We start from the raw sequence: 17,139 nt of genomic DNA on the forward strand, positions 1-17,139 counted from the left end.
GACATGAAGTTGAAGAAATGATTACAGATTTCCCTGTCTGTTAACAAGCATGGTTAGCAAGAGTGTCCCAATGGCACTTTGGGATCCACCATAAAAGTAAAGCTAAAGCTTTCTGATCCTGGGCTCTCCGGATCACTGGATCCAGTTTTGTGCAGTGTTTGCCAACGCCAGCGAATCACCTTCAGAATGACAGTAAGGAGGGCGGCGCTGATGCTGAGGGGCAGCGTGCTGCTGATGGCCCAGCTCAGCCAGTAGATGGAGCTCTTCAATCCCATCATCCTCACGGTCTCCTTCAGACGCGCCTCCTTCTCCTGAACCACGCCCTTGACTATTAGTGCTACCGAGAAGATCCAGGCCAAGGTCATATAGAGAGGCAGGGAACGCGTCAGAGACCGCAGGAACCTGCGCACACATACAAATACTTGTAATGTGACACAAGAGTGCGAGTGAGACTGGGACCAAGGCACACACATTTCTGAATATTTTATGGCAATTTTGTAAAGCAGTTAAAATCTGGTTGGCTTTCTCATAGGAAAACTTCTCACAAACAAGTGCACAAGTTTTGTATGAATTCATAGTCTTCCCCTCTTGATAGAACTCTCACAAACTTTTAGACTTATCAATTCATTTTAGGTTGTTGTAAGGATAAAACCAAAAGTTTATTTTGATTATTATATATAATAAATATATATTTTTTCTAAAATAAGAAAAGTATTTTTGGCAGTGTAAAAAATGCAACGTTTATAAAGTATTGAGGGCAAAACTGTACAATCTTGTAATATTTTAATTTAATACCCCCTCAGGTTAGTTTAAGTAAGGGATAATGCACAAGCTGCCTGTTGTTATCGCAGAAATAACCCCAGAGAGAGTGATCAGTATCACACGCGATGACAGCCAGCTGCTTGTACATTATCTTGCATTTTACATGGCTACTTGCAACCTGAGAAAACTGGCCATGAAATGTGATTTTCAAATATTTTGTTAGCTCATTATTCCCGAATTCAGACCTTTCACGAGAAATGTTTTTAAGGTAAGAAACGAGTTTCAAATGTCACGACCGGGGAATTTGGTTTAATCATTTGTAAATATAATGTCACATATGTTATTAAAATAAACATTTCCATTTATTTTGTGTAATATTTAACTGTACCTGTCAAAATTATTTGCAGTTCACCGTGTGTTATTCGTTTTTAGAGGTTGTTACCTGGGAATATCGAACCTGCAAATGTCGCGACTGGCCAATCCGAATCAAGCATTCCAATATTTGTAATAAATCAAGTTATTATAGTTTGATTTAAGTTTCATTTCATTTTATTAATCATTTAAAAACACTTTCAACGTTTTAATTTTAGAAAACTAAAATAACCTTGGATTAAATCATGGTGAATTTTTTTTTTGGTGGATATTTATTTGACAAAATTACCTGACTAAAGAGGCAAACTACAGTGTATTACATTAGGTATACTGCATAATTGATTGTAATTTACAAAAAAAAATTGAATAAAGCAAAATCATTAGTTATTATTATTACTACCAGTTATTCATATTTTGTTAGTCCTTGATCATTGTATTTGACTACAGCTATCATTATTGTATTGCTTGACTCAATAAGCTTTGTGCATGTGTCGTCGTGCCAAGCCTTACATTTATACTCCAAGCATAACTGCACAATGTGCAGAATACATGAAAAGTTTTAAGGCCGTTGTTCTTTATTTTTCAATGATGGACTAAACATAATTCATTGGGTGACCTGCTGTGGCTTTTAACAATTTAACCGTATAAAACGATCTGTGTTATCTTAATAAAAAACAACACAGTTATTCATTTAGCTGAAATGTTCATATCAGCTCACATGAATGCGACTACCGAAGCCTTCCCCTTAATTTACACCATGCTGCTAATTCTTCAACTTTCCGGCGCTAGCATTATAGTGGTGGACAGTAAAAGCCTGACCGAGTTGGACAATCAATATACAATGTGTACACATAATAATAAGGTTGAATAAAAATAAAGCATATTAACAGCTGTAAAAGACAAACCTTAACCTTTGCAACCATGTGTGTCTGTCATCATTTTGACTCCATAATATACACATGAAAAAAACATACTCTGTATTCACATTTTAAGAGAATCCTCTGGACCAGACAATGAAGAACTTTATATCCATGCAGAAAGAACTTTTTTTTTAAAGCGAACCTAAAGAGATGCGACGAGAGATACGGAGACGGTCGGGTCAAACACGACACGATAACAGTTTGATTCTGTGCATAACAAATTAGCAAAATAACACAATTTAGAGAAATCAAAGTTCATCCGCTGTCAGCCTGATTCGCTTCATATTTACGAGAATCATTTCCCTGCAATTACGTCAGCTGTGATCACAAGCATCAAAATCACAAATCACTTTGCCAGCATGAATGTGTGACCTCACAACACGAAGACCTTCTGTTCCTGCGTGTTTAAAAGTAGCAGAAAATAGTTCAAGTTGAGTGTATTTAAATAAGCGTAAATTAAAAAATGTGTATGGTTGGAAGTGTGTCTTTTAAAGAGTCATGTTGAGAATAGAATATTTCTTCTTCAAAACACGATATTGGGTGACATTTTTTGGATTTTGTGCTGTCAAGTGCTTTCCCACCGAGCAAAGGTATGTCTGAAAGACGTCTTAACTACATCTTTGTTGACGTTAAAAAGACGTCCCCGGAGGAGCCAAGAATGAACATTGTTATTACGTCTTTTCTGAAATGGACTTCCAGGGGACCTCAGTACAAAGTTAAAATGCAGTGGTTCCGTTTTCACATGAAAATAAATGAATAAGTAAGAATGTCGACAAAGACTTAGAAAAGACGTCTTTTGGGCATACTTTTGCTCAAGGAGTTTGATTGTGTGGTTATCTGTCCGATTTCCTTTCACCTGATAATTAATCTCAGCGGTTCGGCTTCACTAACCTTCACCATTACACAGATCAAAGCACATGGGATAGTCAGCAGAACCATGTTTTCTATAAACCAGCAGAACCAGATTGCTGTGTTCCGAACCCCGACAACTCTCAAAATCTCCTTCAGCCGAAGCTCCTTCTCCAGAACTAAGCCCTTGATGGTTTGGGTGGCGGTGTACACAAACGCCAGCACCAGGAACATGGGCAAGATGGTGGCAATGGATGAAACGAAACTGCAGAAATGACCAGAGCTGATCTCAGAGCAGTGTGGTTGGCATTAAAGAATGATCTTGAATTGTTCCCGCATTCTCTATTTTTGGCTTAACCCAAAAGGTAACAAAAACTGTATCGAGCAGTTTTTCTGAACTGTATTTTTGGGGAAAAGGTACTAGCACTGAAGAATAAAATAACTTAATAGACTTAAGTCTAACTTAATAATAATTGTTTAAAGTAGAGTAGAGTAGAGTAGAGTAATGTAATGTAATGTAATGTAATGTAATGAAAGAATATTATAAACAATAGCAAAACGTACATCAATTGTGATATTGTCCAAGTCCTCAGAAGCTATTCTAATATTTAAATAGTAAATATTTGTCTATTTTCTCCATTAATCCCCAAAAAATTGTGAAGACATTTAAAAATAAATGCTTGGACTAATACAGTAACACTGTTTCAACCAACAGCAAGAGTTAGCAAGAGTTCAGTCCCATCTTAAAGGGATAGTTTAGCCAAAATTAAAAATGGTTCCTCATCCTCATGTCATTGCAAACATGTATGACTTCTTTCTCCTGCAGAAAACAAAAAAGATCATTTTTGGTGAAGACGAGACAACATTTTTGACTGACCAGAGAAACTGTTTTCTTCTGGTGATGCTAGAGGCTCAGTAACTACTGTACAATCACCTTCATTGTGGGAAAATCGTTTTCTACCATTCTGCTAAACACGTCCCATGTGTTCCACGGATAAAAGACTTACGGGTTTGAAACAACGTGTGGGTGAATAAATGTTGACAGAAATGTCATTTATGGGTGAAAACACTGTGTAATAATATAAGGTAATGTAACGTGATGTCTGACCGATTTAGAGTCAGAATATCAAAACATTACTAATGGGCTCGTGGGCTTGTAAATGTTGCTTTGATAACACAAACACACACAGACGGCTGATATTGTTCTGAATGAAACCTGCTGGGTGGCTGTTAGGAGGATCCATATCTTGACACCCAACACACACACACACACGCACGGTCCACTGTCAGTGTGATTTACCATGTGATGTCGTTTTGATAATACAGTAAGCCTGTATTAAAGTCCTCTCATAAGGCCACTGAAATGTCATGTCGATATCGCAGCAGACGCCTTCGGAAACAAAGTGCTGTCGGAGCTCAATTAGCTGGCAGCTCAAATATATCATGAGCTCTCACAATCTGACAGGCTATAGATTTCTCATATCGTTTCTGCCTACTCTTCATAAATACAGCCGAAGAGAGACACAATTACAGTAGAAACAGAAAAGAGACAGTCATGGCGAACTCTTTAAACACATTAGAGCGATAGACCACCCTCACGTAACTTTCTTTGAAATACGAAATGCTGTTTTTTCTAGTATTGCTCTACACGGAATAGAACCCAATCTCAACAAAGCAGCCATAAAGCATTAAATTGTCTGGGTTCAGTCAGATTTACTGAATTTAGTGAAAGTCTAGTGACTAAAGTCTATATACGTCTCAGGGAGAGACACAAGACTTTTGTATTTTAGTTAAATGCTATTTATTCGATGAATGGTCTACACAAACAAACAAGAAACACACTGTGGACTTTCGGGGATGCACCTGCTATTGAGACAAATGTCACTGCTAAATGACGGTTGTCTCCATATGCATTAGCTTTCCTTGAACCAAACTTAAAATGCTTTAAAGAGAGAACACCGGCTTTCTGTTCATCAAAATGCAATTTTTATGTCTTCAAACACAGAAGAACTTTATATGGATTTGCAGATAACTCATTCAAGTCGAGCCAGAATCTTCTGGAAGATTAACTGAGGCATTTATAACATGAAATGCTTCTTACATCTAACATTTAGATTCAAGCTTTTTGCGAGGTGAAAAATGACTCCGCACAGACACGCCGCAAAACAAATTAGTATGCTCTCCATTATCCTTCGCTCTGTCTTTCTAAAGTATAAACAGAATGGGACTTTTGGGAGTTTTTCAAGTGGAAGTAAATGACGCCGTCTGACTGATTCTGCTGCGACGCTGCAGAATTACTGAGATTTACGAGCGCCACAAATGTACAAATTAAAACATGTGTTTTGAATTTTTTGTCGTTGTTTGAGCAAAGATGTATTATATGGTAATCAAAGTAGATTTATTATAGTTTTTTATAATAGTGTTAATTATGTTTTCAACGCTCTAAAGATAAAGAAACAATCCGAATAATATTGATTCGTTTTTTTCTTATTTTCTATAAGCAAATATGAGTGTATGAAGCCAGAGAGAGACTTACGACCACCAATGATAGAGGGCGATATAGAGACAATATTGCTGCTTTAAAATTCATATTCGTAAAAACAACTAACGTGACCCTGAAGCAGAAAACCACCAAGATGGTTGCCCCCGGGTAATTTGCATTTGAGACCCTACACTGACGATCTCTTTTTCACAGAAGCAGGCGTTCGACTTGACAGGTTTCACACGATGTGTCTCGCTTGGCTAATTGATAAACGCATTACATGTTCAACAGAGTGACCCGCTGCTGTGCCGTTGATGTCCATATCACTGCATATAAAACGATAAACACAGATCTGATTAAAAACTTTTTTCAAGGCAGATGGATATTTCAGGCCAGGAGAACGAGAGGAGAAAGACAGAGCCAATCAAAGCTCACATTAATTTCACATTTACTTTGGCCGTGAATCACAGCCGGAGTGAACCTTTGATTATGCTGTGAGCTCGAGTGAAACACATTTCCGTTCTCGCTGCATGGTTTACCAGCACACTCTCAACGTCAAACTAGCATTTTAACATTAAAATAAACAAACTGTGTTTATATAATTTCTAAAACATCACAGTCACGTACGAAATAGAGAAGAAGGAGGGAGAAGAAAAGAGAGGAGAGAATTTAATTAAACTAATAAGATTTACCCCCCCCCACACACACACACACACTGTTTTACGCTTACACATCGTCCACATAGCATGGGTAGGGCATCTGTTGTGCGTATACTCCGAGTGGTTGGCTGATTCCGGTCTGGACCCGAATGATTCCACGATCCACCATGTCCTGCAGGTACACAAACCCCCCTCTCACATACCGCAGGTCATTAAAGGGGTTATCACGGGCTGACGGGCTCCAGGACCTAATACATACATAAAAACATAACAACACATCCAATAAGCCCAAGGCAATTCAAGAAGATCGTACAATTTGACAGTATGATATTGATCTTGAAAGTGTGTCGCGCATACTGCATTGGTGTACTAAGACCACAATTTTTCGGCCATGACGACGATAGAGAACCTCTGAGAATTTAGCATTTTAGCACTTCCGGTTTCATTGCCCCAAAGTCTTTGGGGTGGTAAACAGGTTTTGGTAAAGCAGCTAAAATAAGATCTGTGGTTAACAAAATCGGTAAAAAAAATTCACAATTTGTTCTATGACATAAAACACACCAGTGACAATATTGTGATTTTAAAAGCTTTATTGTGTCTTAAAAACAGTGGTTGCTAACAAGTCAAATTCACTCAGTAATTGTTTACCAGGGAACACGCTGGAGAAGTTGTCGGAGGCTAAGTGGTGGTGGCGTTGATATCGAGCGACCGTAGAGTAGTCTGTTTGGTCTCATGTTAGCTTTTTACTTCTGGAGATTGTATTTAGGCTTCAAAAGCAACAAATGTTGTGTTCATTTGTAGAGATTATCTTGATCGACAAAACGAGTAAACATCATAAAAGCGATCTTCCAAAAGTCTATGGGAAAAATGCATAGGCTTCCAGTCGAGGGAACCAATGCGCAGCGAACTTCCGGCTTTGCCTTCCAAGGAGGACTCAAGATGACTTCAAATACAGTAATTTTAAATAAGACAACACGCATTGAAAAAGACTAATAGGACTAAAAATCTCATAAATAAAAAGCTACTTCTCTGAGTTTTTATATCGAAAATGCATGAGTTACAAATGCACCAAGCTGCCAAAAATGATTAGAAATTGTGAGTCGGTGCCTTTACTTATGTTGTGGACAATGGGTGTACCTTGAAATGAAAAAGGTTGAGAACCACTGGTCTAATATTGTTTAAACAGCTGTTCTTTCATCTTTCGACGAACCAGCAACTATAACTATATGTGGATCCTACAGTTGATCAGGATTCAGAGGTGGAAGCTAAACTTTAATGCAATTATATACTCATTATAATGCTTCTGTTTTTCTTTTCTAGAAATTAGATTTCACTTTATTGCCATGCAGCACCAACATTTTGGACTGAAATATTTTTTGTAACCTAATAACAATAATAACAAAAATTACTAAATTACAAAAACTAAAAATATTCTTTTCAGCCAACAGCAGATATTTTAACTAAAATGGAAGAGGGCAAACTAAGACCTGATAGAAATAGTTGTTATGGTCAAGTGAGTCTAAAACTAGGGAATACAACAGCAAAGATGTCACAGCTTGCTGAGGATAAGACCTTCCAGCGCAGTATAAAGACTGGCCTCATCCTCTCACAGCATTCTTCAGAACCTACAATATAAAAACTATAACATACTGTAAGTAGAATTAAAAAATGTCATTGCCCGAACACCTGAACACCTTCAGTCAGATAGCAATAATTTAAGGCCATAAGATGCCTCTCATCACACATAATGTTATTTGTATTTTTACGATTTGTCTTCGTAAGGCTTCGTAAATTCTTGACTATTTACTTGCCATTGTTACGATTTTCCTTTATGATTTGTGCTATGCTTTTGTAGTAGTAGGTTCTCAGTGGAATAGCGATGTCTTTCTTTAACACCACAATGTCTCAGTCCAGCAAAGTGCATCACATAAAAGGTACCTTAACTGCCCATCAGCTCAGCCTAGCTGAACACGTACACCCTAAAGGAGCTCCCAGTGCGCAATTGTGCTCATTACCTCCACCAATAACCCAGCTGAATACTTTACACAGGTAAAAAGTGAGCATGGACCAGAATTTTCCATTCTTAAGGTAGATTCACACTGATCCAACTAACACCAACACATCTCAACACCACTGAATGCCTACAAACACCAACACTCCAAATTCTCTTTGACATTGATCCAACAAATGTCAACGGTGCGTTTGTTGCCGTTTGTTTGATCAGTGAGACTTAGCCTTTAGATGATCCTTATGATCTTTGTGCAGAAGACTGATATCCTTCAGAAGGCTGTGGTCTTTGAGTCTTAACATCGAGTACGTGGATGTCTAATGAAGAGCAATCAAAGACTAGATCTAAGGTTGCTGGAAGCAACTCAGCAGTCAGTAACACTACAAATATGCTGAGATCACTGATCTGTAGCAGCACTTCAGAAGAGCTTCCCCTCAAGACTTCAACACTGGTAGACCACTCGCCGGCAGCAGTTGTTTAGGGCCATGATTACTGAAAGCCTACAGCAGTATTCTAAATGGATAAAAAGCGCAAACAAGTCCAAGATGATCAACAGACAGATTGCTACAAACTAGTCTACAAAGGTTTTATCTTTCATGTGAGTAAATAGCAGTTTTATTAGTTCTTAGGAGTTTCCTTTAATTGTGTTTATACTTCATGTCAATGAGTGGAGATGTTGTGTGGATATTGTGGCATTTGTTATATGTTGTGTGTTATACGCTGCTTTGTTAGTGTTGTGTCTCAGTGTTCTATGCAGATGTGGTGATGGTGTGTATTGGTGTTTAGATGTGTGAAGGTGGAATTGTTGTTTTTTATTTGCAAGTGTGTTGTGTTTTGGTTTTTAGATGTTTGAATTGTGAAAAAGTTATGCTTTTGGTGGATGCTTGCGTTTAGTGTTTATATACCCAAGAGTTTAAGTGTTATGTTGCATATGCTGTTATGTTTTAGTTTTCCATGCTGTAGTGCTGATGGTGTGTATTGGTGTTTAGGCACGTGAAGGTGGAATTATTTTTTATTGTATTATTTGCAAATGTATTGATGTTGTGTTTTGGTGTTTATATATGTTTCAATGGTGAATATGTTATGGTGTATACTGTGTTTTAGTGTTTATATGCCGGAGAGTTGAGGTGTTATATCGTATATGCTGGTTGGATGATGGTGTGTCTATAAGTTGCATGGTGAAGACGTTGTGTTTTATTTACCGGTGTCTAGATGCTGTGTTTATTTGCTGGTATGTTAACGTTGTATTTTGGTGTTCACATGTTCGCATGTTGGAGATGTATATGCTGGTGTTTTGAATATTGGTGTTTATATATTATAGGACGGAAATGTGATGTTTTATAGGTTAGCCTTTAGTCTTGATGTTTTTATGTTGGAGGTGTTGTGTATGGTGTTTTAATGTGGTTATACGTTGATTGTGTTGCAATTGTATGTTGGTGTTTACTGTGGTGGTCTGTTCTAACCTCTCCTTGATTTTGTCGGTCCTCTCTGTGTCCTCAATGTCCATACGGATCTTGTATTTAATGTGCGTCGGTGGCCGGGGGTCACTGGGGTCATTACCGTTGTCGTAGAGATCCGTAAAAACCACACCAGCCCAGTATCTGTCCTGTTCCAAGAGTTTCAGAGCACGTTCGACCAGCAGAGGCTCGCTGCTGACACCTTCAAACTTATCCAGTTCAAAACACTGAAACACACACACACAATGTTCAGCTCCTCGGTTCCATCTGAATCTGACATTAAAGAAGCCGGTTCATGTAGTGTTGGGTGAAGAGAAGCAGCAGGAGGAACAGAGAATCAGCTGTGAAGCAGGACTGTCAGCTCGAGTGCTGAGAAACAGAATAAGACTGAAAAGACGGATGGACTAAAGGAAGGAGTGAGAAAATGAAGAAAACATGATTCTCCATTTACACTGAATCCTAAAGAACCACTGAACAAAGGTGTATTTTTTCAGCATCTGTCTACTAGAAGTAACCTCACATTACAGTAAGTGTCTGGATGAATAAAAGATAAAAAACACAATGTCTGCTGACATGTAGAGAAAGACAAACCTCCAAAATCTGAGTGATCTGTTCTGCCACCTGGGTGATGGATTTGAAGACGGCCCTCCAATCAAACGGTGCCATTCCTGGAGGACGCTCCGACTCTGGACCGTTAAACAGGAAGTTGGAGATTAGCGCTGTGGAGAGCCCGTTTCCCTTCAGCCATTGGTCGAGAGCTGCTGCAGACACAGGGTTCTTCAAAAGAACCTTGGAAAACAGAGCACACACAGATTTATGCAACAAATCAGCTGTCACAATATTAACATTTCAGATTGTAATAATACCAATAATATTATTTCAACTCCGAGAAAATGAATATGCTAATAAACACTCCACTATTTACAAACAGCATAATAAATAACAACTAATTAAATTACAACAATAGAATGTAGCGAGTAAACACAGCATCGGGATTTTCCCAGTAATGACTTAAGTCAACAGTCAGTAATAAAAGAAATTAAGCCAACAACGAAATTTCCTTCATTTTTGTTAATATTATCCAGACAGATCTATTTAGAAACGGCTGCCAGTCCGACAGAACCTGGAAATTGAACTCTAAGTGAAAACTGTGGTATGGCCGGTAACAATTATTTTATCGAGTATTGACTTGTTATTAAAGTTATGTTACTTTTGGCGCACCTATCACAAACAGGTAATACGGTTTTGTAATTCAAGAGGAAACCTTTACTGAGTATATTTCCCACAAAAAGCAATGCAGCAGAACCATGGAATGATGTAGTATCCCATCTCTCTCTCTCTCTCTCTCTCTCTCTCCAAGCTAGGTGGCACTGTTGCTCTTCAACTACCTAAAATCAAGCATTGCACCCTTTCTATACTGCCCTCTCTCTCTCAAACACACATACGCGCACTCACACGTTTTTGTCATAAATTGTAGTTCCACCCTCTCCTTTATCATTCCCTGTCCTAACCTGCCAGGATAAAGCGGATGTCAATGCACACTGGAGTGCACAAGCATTCACGCACACACATGAGAATACCGACACACACAAACACAAACAGGAGAAGCAAGCATACATAAGAACACTCGCACATGTAAACACAAACATTAAAACACACTCCCACGCACACAAGCATATGTGAGAATACCAACACACGTATAGTAAACACATAAACACACAAACCACCATTCAAACCAACAATGTACATAAATGCGCATGACTACAAACATACAAATAAACATGGACATACATAACAAAACAACTAAAAACCCAGCAAACACACATAAATGCACGTGATTGCAAAAACGCACACGCACACATACTACAAACCAACAATACACACACATGCACATGTCTATTTAAATACACACAAAACATCTACACACTCAACAAACACACATGGCTTCCTACAAAACTAAACAGACACAGATAAACAGACATCTACGCATCTAGATGGATTCATATTCATGTTAAAATGATTTCAGGGCTTTAAGAAGATTGCTTTCAAACGTGTGTAAACGTGTGCATCTTGATGATCCGTGTACCACACTAATATAAAACCGAGCCATTATGATCATTAAAGTCATGATTAAAGGTTTATTAAAACCTCCCAAACCTGTTTAGCACAAACCTGCAAAGACGGCACAAGCCCTGAAGGAACTGATTATAGAATGATCGAATGTGCCGAGCTCAAGACTTGCCCTTTAGTCGGGAATTCAAAAACTCGGACAGACGGTCAGACAGGTAGAAAGAAAGAAATGCAGAAAGACAGATGGAAAAACTACAATTTATACCTGCACTTTATATTATATACATGTGTACTTGAGATCACTAATTTAGGACCAATGACACCGTTCCCCTCCAAAACACAAAGCCTTGCTTGTAAAATATTAATGGTATAACAGTTTTTCATTAAAGACATATTAAATGAATACATTAGGGTATTGATGCTAATGGAATACAAAATAAAATATTACAGCCATTATGTCTAAATAATTGTGCCAAACCACATGGCGGTAGAAATGTAATTCATTAAGCTTTTAGACAATAGATGCTGAGAGACAACTAAACAGTTTTAATGATTATTTGACTCTATGGCACACAAAAAGAGTGAGACAGCAGCAGTACAGTACTTCCCACAGACCTTCTAAGGCAAACTAGAATGAAACGTGTCATTCATTGGAGTGGATGCGTTCGAAACAATTTATTCGCGTAGTCTGTTTGAAGGGTTATTAAACCGAACCGTGCCATCTGAATCTAAATGAACACGTCTTCAATTTTCATGTTATGTGTTGATATGTAGAGATTCGTGGTAATAGGGTTGACAATTTTACAGTTGAATTTGACTTTGATAAACTAGAGTAAAATCGGATACCTAGGGAGAGATTTTAATACTGATATTTTTACAAACATCCACTTCGATACATCGTTCACTGTACAGTAGTACAATAAAAATCACAGTAACGGGGCTGACATTTCAAGATCGAGCTCTGTTAAACAAAACAGTATAAAGTATTATAGGAAATAGTTAAGGAAAAGTTCACTTCAGGCCGATTGAATAGTTTTTATCACAAGAATATGGAGGTGGAGAGTAGACCTCTAAAATCTCCCGCTTCAGAATAAAAAGGTCGTTTTTAAATGACTTATTTCAGACACGGAGAGATTTGGAACGCTGTATGTAAGCAGTTCTCCTCAGGCAGAGCACACAAAATACATATTTTGACAAATAAATTGCTTAGGTTACTGTACAACACAACATTCTAATAAGCATAAGAATAGAGCGTTCACTAAAAAACAAGCTATTATAGTTTAGAAATTGTTTTGTTAATAATTTCAATTTTTGGTTCTGCATAGAACCATCTCTTTCTTAACTTTTTATAATCCGAAGAACCTTTTTTCGCCACAAAGGTTCTTCAGATGTTAAATGTTTTTTATGGAACCAAAGAACATTTTATGAACATTCCTTTAATTTGTTCCTTAAGCGATTGCAACGCATTCTCGGATGCCTTTTCCAAAACTAGGCACTTTAGAACGTTACCACATGCCTACTGTTTGGAACAACCTTTGCATCACTATGATCTCTTAAAATGCTGCCTGCATAAGTCACGAAGCCCAAGAGAAACTGTCCTATGTAAAGGTCATGCCCAGAGCAACGAGAAAGTCAATGCACAGATCATTTCTCCATCCGCACTTGTCCTGATTCGTCTCTCTATCTGAGCTTGTTTAAAGTGACGTTAAAGTAATAGAGAGAGAGAGAGAGAGAGAGAGAGAGAAGAGGGTAATGGAGTGATAGAGGGATTGTCTGAAGGTGTGCAGCTGGTTAATCCCTTTCCTGCTGTTGGTGAAAATGATCCTGCACTTACCCATAATTACCTTCTCCTTTCATGCGGCCCATCGCAGAGGAGGGGCCGTAAACTCTCTCAGACACACCTGCGAGTCAGACGGCGGGTTTAAGATCTTGTGCGTCAGTACTCCTTCATGAGGGGCGTGAGAGACACTCGCTTTGACTCTCAGGAGAGGTGAGTCATCCATAACAATAATGATCACAATGAAGAAAAAACCCTGCGTATCCTTCAGTGTGCGAATAAACCAACTCATCATGACATAGTGGATATTAACTGCTGGGGATAAAGGGATATTTCACCCAAAAATGTAAATTCTTGGGTCATTTCAAACTGTTTTCTTCTGCACAGCACAAAACTTTGATATTTTGAATCCAGAATGTTGGTAACCAGACAACATTGACCCCCATTGACTTCCATCGTATGGACACAAAACAACTGAGACATTTCTCCAAATACCTTCTTTTGTGTGTCGAAAAACGAATGAATAATCTTTTTTGGACGAACTATCCCTTTCCGGCCGGATCCTCACCCGACTGGCTCTGTGTAAGGGTCACCTAAAGGTTTAAAAGCAGTCTCACCCTCAGCGTGTTGATCTGCGTGCTGTTGTTGAGGAAATCCCAGATCTCATCTTTGTTTTGAAGCCACGCCTCCGCCAGATCGCCCGCTTTAGCCAGAGCGTCAAACGTACGGTTGGCCTGATGAAAGAAGGACATGAGAGCCGTGAGGATTCCAAAGAAAGCGTTCCTCATCCACACAACACAATGCGTTCAAACCAGAGATGTGTTCGTCCTGGATGAAACATGCTTACAGCTTCTAACAGGTGCCCTCGGGAGGCACTGTATGCTGGGCTGTATACAAATTTTATGTTTTGTAAAGTTCATCATGGATCAATATTTAAAATGTTTCTGTCTGGCCTTTTGGACGCTGCTGTAACTGATGTTCCAGAGTGTTCTGGATGCTCGGGAGAAGCTTCTTCGTATTAATCTCACAAAAATAGCAAGGAATTTTCTCTAATGTGTCTGCAGCACAGAGTAGTTTTTAGACATTTCTTTCTGAAAGTACAGTTCACCCAAAAATCATTGTTATCATTTAATCCCCTTTAATCTGAGGGTGAGTAAATGATGAAATCATTTTGGTTGAACTTTCCCTTTAATCTTCATACATTTACTCCTCTTATTTCTAGGGGTGTCCAAACATCTGTATTCATACAATCTTGCATTTCTTGTATACTTTCATTTGCGTTACTCCTTGTCATTCCCTTTATACAGGTTTAAAGGGTCCATGTTTTTAAAAGTTTCTCTGTGTGTTTGTGTACCTCTGAAATTATTCTCCGTGTAACATTTGTGTCAGGAGCATAAAGGATTTTTCCCTGAAGGAAAGGACGGAAGGTTCTCCAGAACAGCCGCATGGTGGACGAACTCTCCAGTGTGTCCGTCAGATTTTTACAGAAATCACCTGTGAACACAGAAGAGTGGTGATACAGAATCAGTTGAGCAGAAGAATCACAGCCAGAATGAAGCACAGGTTCACATTTAGGCTTCGATTCAGAGACTGGGACTGAGAACTTAACTCTAACCTTATGCTACCTGCACTTATATAACAAATTCATAACACAGTCAGTTACATCTTATGATGAGATGTTTATTTTCCAATATTACGGGCGCAATGGCCTCTATGGTGTCATATTTAAAACATCTTCCATTTTACAAAATACACGTTTAGCCCTGGCAGAGATGACAAAGCAGACTGAACCCTTCAGAACAAACATTTCTTGGGTCTGCAGTGGCGTAATAATTGCGTCAATGTAAATACATTGTTTTATTCATTTTTCCTCGAATAGACTCGAACTGAGCGGAGCTCAACCTTCTGAAATTAAATTCAGAATAAAGGAGAAGCATCACGGGAAGATAAATCGCCACCTTCACTCTTCTGCACAACCACATCAGGACAGATCACAAAGGGAATAACCTGCATTGTGCTGTAATGAAATGAGTTCTCCCCAAAGCTTCACGATGTGACATTACTCAAAGAACAGATAACAAAATCATTCCAACAAACAAACACTTATACAATTACAGATTCAAAACATCCATCACTGAATTTCATTGCTAAATAATGACCTTAAAGTGTAAGTGAGACAAATAGTGTGAGAAGTACTATGGCTTTGGTATACCGATGGCATCAGATCAGTAAAACTGTGGTACTTTGGTTTAGGAACCATTACCATATTTCACAGTATTTACGTGGTGATCTAAGGTGCCCTTTCTCCAAACTTCTTTGTTCTGCAAAACACAAAGGAAGATATTTAGAAGAATGTCAGAAACCAAGCAGATCTCATCCCCCATATACTGCCATAGTATGGAATATAAATACTATGGGAGTCAATGGGAGACTAGATCTGTTGGGTACTGACATACTTCCAAATATCTTTCTTTGTGTTAAGTAAATGATGACAGAGTTTTGAGGGCAAAGTACCGTTTTAAACTATATCAAACTTTTAAAATATTATATACGTTTAAGGTCGTTTTGCTTAACTTTCTGTTTTCGTCAAATGGCATATGCACTTTACTGTCCAACTTTTTCCAAACCTTCTACGCCACAAAAAATAAAGGTTCCTAAAAGGTTGGGCTTAATGGTTCCATAAAGAACCTTTAACATTCAGAGTACCTTTGGAAGGAGGTTTTACATGTCAAAACGGTAAGAAACAACTTTTTCAAAGCCTCTGACTGAAATATGATCGCATCTCTGCAGAGAACCCTTTTAGCACCTTTATTTTTCTGAGCGTACTGTAATTAAACACCCCATTATAAACATTGCATTCACAAACACACAATCTGTATGACACAACACAACCATCTGCACTCCCACTGGAGAGTCACAGATGTCTCCTCATTGGCTCTTGACGGACACATTCCCTTTCTGGATTCTCATAGACGTTTGTGTGCAATCCCAGAATTCCGAGAGAGAGATAGCAGAGTCCCTTTGGCATGAGAACGGGCCGGAAAGCCATTAAAAAGAGAAAGGAACATGTTTTTTTTTGTTATTTGTTTAGTCAGAAGAAAAGAAAGCCACAGCAGGGCCAGGCAGCGTTCGGGGGAAACAGCGAATCCTGTTTACTGGAGTTTCAAAGAGAAGGTAATTAACAAAACACCCCAACAGAGTCACTCATTAACTCCATCCTCCTGATATTCAGCACACAGAAGTGCTCGGAAAAACCATGCCAGACGCTGTAAACAAACAAACAAAACGCAGCGCGTCAGCAATATCTGTGGTCTACGCTGATGATAGGATCGCGTACGTGCCGAGCTTACCTGTCAAAGTTCTGCCAGTATATCGCTTTCCCGCTCATTCTCCTTCGCAACTCCTTCCTGGTGGAACATTCTTCCTAACTCGGTCCGGTCAACCACAACTCTCACAACGTTCAAAAAACTACTTAAAACCCAGTGAATACTTGACAGACAAATGAAAAAAAAAAGAAATGTACACTAACCCTCTCTCTTCTCTCAACAGGTAGTGGTCTAGTTTTTGTTGAAACTAGTAACTTTGTATTAGTACTGTTGTATTATTGCTCCTGTATGACATATCATTTTTACCAGTACGTGAGCTTAGTACCAAGCCTGATACCAATACCGGGATCGGCACGTCCCCATCAAAAATATAATAAATTCAAGTAAAAAATAATGAATGTCATTGTATTTTATTGTTGGATGTAAAGCGATGGACTAGAGACTCATCCTGCATCCA

The 17,139-nt window shown here is 38.5% G+C and overlaps 1 protein-coding gene across 2 annotated transcripts in view; it reads right to left on the reverse strand.

Annotated features, from left to right (window-relative positions):
* The window catches only part of LOC306892099 (phospholipid-transporting ATPase ABCA1), a 105,180-nt gene that overhangs the window by 53,000 nt on the left and 35,041 nt on the right, over positions 1–17,139 (reverse strand). For both annotated transcript variants that reach the window (XM_079452910.1, XM_079452909.1), the window contains exons 10-15: positions 14,711–14,850; positions 13,974–14,090; positions 10,101–10,298; positions 9,516–9,736; positions 6,116–6,292; positions 2,946–3,168 (exon numbers count right to left, since the gene is read on the reverse strand). In XM_079452910.1, the coding sequence (XP_079309036.1) occupies positions 2,946–3,168; positions 6,116–6,292; positions 9,516–9,736; positions 10,101–10,298; positions 13,974–14,090; positions 14,711–14,850 (1,076 nt within the window). The remainder of the gene's footprint in view (positions 1–2,945; positions 3,169–6,115; positions 6,293–9,515; positions 9,737–10,100; positions 10,299–13,973; positions 14,091–14,710; positions 14,851–17,139) is intronic.

Source organism: Barbatula barbatula (genome assembly GCF_947034865.1).
Source record: "Barbatula barbatula genome assembly, chromosome: 1".
In the NCBI taxonomy this organism is placed as follows: domain Eukaryota; kingdom Metazoa; phylum Chordata; class Actinopteri; order Cypriniformes; family Nemacheilidae; genus Barbatula; species Barbatula barbatula.